General features: G+C 46.0%; 1 protein-coding gene across 1 annotated transcript in view; it reads right to left on the bottom strand.

Moving 5' to 3' along the window:
* Positions 1-568: 568 nt before the first annotated feature.
* Positions 569-6,000, bottom strand: part of SV2C (synaptic vesicle glycoprotein 2C) — a 207,182-nt gene continuing 201,750 nt past the window's right edge. The window contains exon 13 of the mRNA XM_081230827.1: positions 569-5,832. Coding sequence (XP_081086953.1) covers positions 5,649-5,832 — 184 coding nt within the window. The 3' untranslated portion in view covers positions 569-5,648. The remainder of the gene's footprint in view (positions 5,833-6,000) is intronic.

Below are 6,000 nucleotides of genomic sequence, written 5' to 3'. Positions count from 1 at the left end.
GGAAGCTGAGGCCTGAGGACGGGGCAGCAGCTGGGGGATCTGCTGACTCTATTCCAGAGAGGACTCCAGCCGCTGCCTGCTCTGAACCGACTTCCCAGCCCCCGCCTCTAGTTTCAGGCCATAAAAAGAATGCCCCAGAAGAAACTGGGACTTTAAAACTGAACTCCTCTATTTTATGCATTCACTTTGCTGTATAGCTGAAATGGACACAGCAGTGTAAAGCAGCTATACTCCAATTAAAAATAAAATGAACACCCCTATAAAGATGGGGTGATCTTGGCTGCTGATTCTTTTAACACCTTAGCTTGGTTTCCCGCCAGAATATTTAAAGAAATAGCACACATATGGCTCCTTTTTTCTCATTTTCCAAGTATGTACTAGTTAGTAGTCCCTCCAACAAAGGCCAAGCAATTGAGGGGCTTTCTCCTCCTGTCAAAGATATTCTCAATTTCTGAGTAGTTCCTGCTCTGCCCATGGTAGGCTATTCCTTCTTTCTTTTTTTTTTTAACATCTTTATTGGAGTATAATTGCTTTACAATGGTGTGTTAGTTTCTGCTTTATAACAAAGTGAATCAGCTATACATATACATATATCCCCATATCTCCTCCCTCTTGTGTCTCCCTCCCTCCCACCCTCCCTATCCCACCCCTCTAGGTGGTCACAAAGCACCGAGCTGATCTCCCTGTGCTATGCGGCTGCTTCCCACTAGCTATCTATTTTACGGTTGGTAGTGTATATATGTCCATGCCACTCTCTCACTTCGTCCCAGCTTACCCTTAACCTTCCCCGTGTCGTCAAGTCCATTCTCTACGTCTGCGTCTTTATTCCTGCCCCTAGGTTCTTCAGAACCTTTTTTTTTTTTTAGATTCCATATATATGTTTATTTCTTTTAAATTTGGGAAAATAACACTTTGTGTTTATAGGGCAGGGGTAACAACAGGTAATGGGGATCAATAGGAGAACTCCCCATTATAGATGCTTTCTCTTTCATTCTCCCTGTTTCCCTGCCCTTATTTAAGTCCTGCAAAGGGTTAACTACCTACACACAGCAAAGCGCCTCAACCTAGCACATGCAAGTTATTTAATAAATATTTATTGATGAGATGACATGAGATGACAAGAGATCAGGGGGTGTTCTGCCCAGCTCTTTCCTCCACCCAGTGCTGTTAGCCTGAAACTATGGCCCATGAACTGTATCCTTGTCACTCAAAATCTTGAGATTACTAAACTGGATCAAGGTCTTGGTTGAGCAAGACAGAAGTCAGCCCTGGCAATGGCTATGCCGGTTGGTGAGACTCCATTGATAGGAGGAATGGTCAATATTTAGAGCAAAAGAACATCACATGGAGAACTGTCACTCCACACCTGAAACAATGAAGGGACACGCAACACATCTAGAAGACACTTACAACTCTAAGTCACAGATTGTGAGAGAAGCTTTACTCAAAACACACTTTGCTTGGCAGAAACATAAACTGTAAGAAATGTGTAGTCCATTTCAGAGTGCCCTACTGTGTAGGTTTCTTTTCATTGTGGCAACTTGACTGTTGTTTCTGTAGGTTTGTACCTTGACTGAGTTCAACGTGATATGAGGGTTCATGGAAAACCAAACATACAGCCAACACGCCCTTAACAATCAACCGACTGTCTTTCAGGTGAAGGCCAAATTCAGACATTTCTGGCTTCAGAGCCTTTAATGCATGAACAAGTGAAGTGCATTACTGAGGAAATAGGTAGAAGCCATTTTGATATTAAGCAGAAAAATATGGAGAATATCATATTCTGTTTTGATTGGCAGAGGGAATCAGAAGCTATCCCCATGGAATGCTTTTGAAATGATCCCAGGGCTGAGAAAATCTCAATTCTGCCCTAATCTCTTCACTGGAACCTTCTCAACATCTTGGACTCTCCCTTTGGTCACCACATGTCTTCTCCCACCTCTCTCTTTATATCTCGAGACATCCAGAAAAGCAGCTACGCAGTTTGGTGCAAACGTGAGCTTAGGTTTGGTGAGATTTGTAAGTGAAGGTGCATTTGCCGACTCGGGTGAAATCACTTTAAAACTCTGCTTCTGAAGGCCCAGGTCTGCATAAGGTCATGCATTGCTTCAAGAATAAAATGGAGTCGAGTCAGGAGAGCTATGGACTGCAGCCTTTGTGACAGGACTGTGATCAGAAAGTCTTCTAACTAACTGTCTGCAACCCCACCGGGTGGGGCCCTCTCCTTGGCAGGCGCTGGGAACTGTCAAACCAGCTGTGAACGGAGATAACGCTCAGGGTCCTAAGAAGCTGGCAGCACAAACAACACAGGAACCACGCTCTCGCCTATCCCACAGGGGCTTCCCAAACAACTTCCTGAGCTCTTGCATGTCTACCTATTCCCTAATTTTTCAGTTTCTAAACTCAATCTATTTGGTGCTTGTAAAGAAGAGCTTAGCATAAGAAGAAGATAGTAAGATGAAACTATTTTCATGAGGATCTTCTAGAATCTTAGACTAGTCCCAGTAGCAAACTAGTCCCAATCCACAGATGGGAAAACTGGGGACCAGAGATGTTCAATGACCTACATTCTCCTCAGCAAGATCTGGGTCTCATTATTGGTTAGTGGGGGAATTTGGGCGAGGACCCATCTATCTTATCTCCCAGCGTCAGTCTTCTGGGTGTAAGATGACCACTAGCTGCTGGGTCTGGCTTCCAAGGCAGCGAGATTAAATGAGAGGAGGGTGAGACAGGAGGGTAAGGTCCACTACTGGGGGTGTAACGTATAGGACTTTCAGTTTGGAGCAGCTGGATTTTTTCCTACTGAGAGGACCAGTGATAATAGGATTCTGGAACATTCTGGATTGATTCAAAGAGCTATTAGGAAATTTTAGATAGAAAAGGAGTTGGAAATATAGGAGCCAGTGGGAGTGTTTCTTAGGCTTTCATTGGTGCACGTGCTCTCATTTTCTTTCTACTGCAGGTGAAATGAGTTGCTGGTTCCACGTCCGTGTGCCAACAGCCTGCTGCACTGATAGAACTGGGAGTTTCTGTTTAATCGCATGGCTCTATCTTAATCCTGCTGACCTCAGAACAAGCTGGACAGGCCACACCACATACTTTGGGAAGAACTTGCGCTCTCTCACGGAAAATGACGGTGACGGGGACAAGAGAAGAAGGCGGGGAAACTGCAGGAAAAGTGGAAAAGGTGGTGACCAAGAAGGTTTGTGACCACAGACTGTCCAGGAGATTAGAAGAGATCCCTCTTGGGCCACCTGGGAGGTTTGGATTAAGTGACAAGAAGGTCAAGAAAGGTCATTCTGAAGGGGATGCGTGGTGGCAGGTCTCATCAAGTGCAGTTCTGCTGGTTTATCCCATTCTGACCTAACTCAGGGTTCAGATAAAATACTACGTAAACTGTGCTCTGGATATTTGATGCGTTTAGAACTACAACAGACATCTGAGACATTCCTAAAAGTAAAGACAGTCCAGTAAGAAAAGTTAGCTGCTGTGGAAGATCTACAGACAGCAATACCCACGCACATTTCTCTTCATCTTTTGAATGGGTTGGCGGAGATACACATTACTTTTGCAGTTGTTACCACACATGCTACATTCAACTAAAAAACCTGCTCAGGTCCCCAGATATGTCTTTTTTAAGAAGATAAACCAAGGGGTAGGTAGGTGAGGAAATGAGTACGAATGGAAGAACATACAGAATACGTTCGTGGGTTGTTTGACCGTCATCTTCATTTTCCAATAATATTCCAGGAGGCAGAGGTGAAAAAAAGTTCTGTTTCTTTCCTGCTTTGTTGATATTGTTCTAATAGATCTCGTCTAGTCTTTATTGATTCTCCTTCTTCCTGCCACCTTTGCAGTTTTGGGTTTGAGTTTTCCTGATGCTCTGGCCCTGAGCCCGCATCCCCAGGGAACTACCCTCATCCGGCCAGCCCCCGACACCAGGCTGCCCCCCTGTCCAGGCCTGAATTACTTCGAGAGTCGATTAATTGCTTCTGTTCATGAAAGAAGCTTTTCACAGAGCCTGAACTCTGCTGTCTGGAGCTCTCGGAGGATCAGGAGGAAGGGGAGAGAGAGGCGGAGTGGTCTGTGGGGTTAAGACATCTTTGAATGTAATGACTATTGGAAACAAAGGCTCTCCCTTCCTTGGAGGCCCCAGGGCCGTGGCCTGTTGCAAACGCCTACAGTAAGTAATAAGGATAACCCTCTAACAAGACATAGAGAGTTTAAAAAAGGACTATTGTTTTAATATGGGATTTATTCCTGGCTGCGGGTCATCACTGCAAGTCTACCTGGAGGCTTCAGATTTCAAAGATGAGTGAAAAGGACCAGCGTGGAGGAGGAGCAGCCCCAGGGGTGAGAAGGTCACAGAGCTGACAGCCGTGGGAATGTCCTGCCGACCTCTCTGTTCAGGCCCAGGCAGACTCCAGAGGTAACACGAGCAGCCAGACCCACCAGGAGATGCTGCCCTTGTCTGCCCGAGGGCCCCTTGGAGCACAGCAGGCTGTGATTTCACACAGAGGCAGCGGCCAGGAACATACCGACCAGTGCACGGCCTAGCCAAGCCATGCGCATTGCTAGTAGGAAGTCCAATGTCAACTCCCCAGGGGTACCGTCCCTCAGGAAACCGGTCCCCTCGAGGTATCATTTGGCATTTACAAACGGATTTAGGTGTGACTTTCTTCCTCATTTTCAATTTACAACCACTCAGATGACTGACAGTTCTCTAGATGAGAGAGTTTGGGTCAAGGGCAGAATCAGGTGGGCAGACCCAGTTAGAAAGTGGCTTTTTCCCCTTGAATCTGCCTACCTGGCAAGGTCAATGGCCGCTGGGGGTGCGGTGGCGGGTGGGGATGAATGTCGGTCCACGATCTCCCTGAGCTCTGACTTTCTAGTATTCTGAACCACGTGCCGCAGTCACAGACATAATTACAGGCCCTTTTCCTCGTACTTTTCAGAAGTTTCACCGGGGGCTTTCTGGCAGAAGTCTTGCTCATGCAGCTCAGAGATCTTTGCTGCCAACAGCAGAGCCCCTATTTTTCTTGTCAGCAGAGACAGTCACGTTAACTGTCAAGCCTGAAGGAGCCCCACCCAGCTCTGTTTGGTGTCACGTGGTGTTTTTTTTTTTTTTTTTTTTGAAAGGCCCTGCTGTAACAGCAAGAATTGCTGGGTGTCCTTTTCTAAGTAAACAGGAAATATCACTCTGTTTGAAAAAAAAAAAAAAAAAAAAAGAATCCCTCTCCTCAGCACAAATGCGATAATACGCCAACTTATCTTTCCCGTGAATGTTGAATTAGCAGCAGGATCTATTTCTTACAGCAGCCCAGTCCTCTTCTTAGCTTCTGAACCTTCAGTGAGCGGAATCTCAGGAAGGCCCGGCTGACCAGCACGTTTAAAAAATCCTTCCAGTGATTTCTGGGGGGCAGTAGCATCAGTTAGGAAAGACAACGATGCATGAAAACAAACAAACAAACTGCAAAATCACACTTAAGGGGCGAGACGGTCCGCATCTAAATTTTAGTCGCAGCAAGAATCAGTGTTTTGGTATTTGACCGCTTTTCTATATCTGAAAAAGCTGGAGCCTTGAGTCAGTCGGGAGAGTTGACAAGGGGCAGCAGAAAGAAACACAGGATGGATGGCTTTTTTTTCCATTACATCAGGACCTGGGTTCGTGTGTCAGGCAGGCGCAACCCCACCAGTCCTCCACACACGAGCACGGTGGAGGCCAGCAGGATGGGGATTGCTTTGGTGATGCTGACCAGGGAGCCGAATATTAAGTTTCCGAGGACGGCCGCTGCTTTGCACAGTGCATTCAAGAAGCCAAAGCCTGTTGCCCTGCAAAGGACAGAGATATGGACAAGGTTGAGAAAGTGTCTTCCAAGAGTCCAACTTTAGACACAAATGTCTTCTAGGATAATTTTCAAAGATCTTCAAGTCGACCGTTTTGTATGTCCTTAGAGCAAGTAATCAAATATTTGTCAGCACATTTGCAAGTAGAGAACC

The sequence above is a fragment of the Mesoplodon bidens genome (assembly GCF_964165515.1).
Source record: "Mesoplodon bidens genome assembly, chromosome: 4".
Taxonomy (NCBI): domain Eukaryota; kingdom Metazoa; phylum Chordata; class Mammalia; order Artiodactyla; family Ziphiidae; genus Mesoplodon; species Mesoplodon bidens.
The sequence above is the reverse complement of the archived record's forward strand: the minus strand, read 5'-3'. Positions and strand labels throughout refer to the sequence as shown.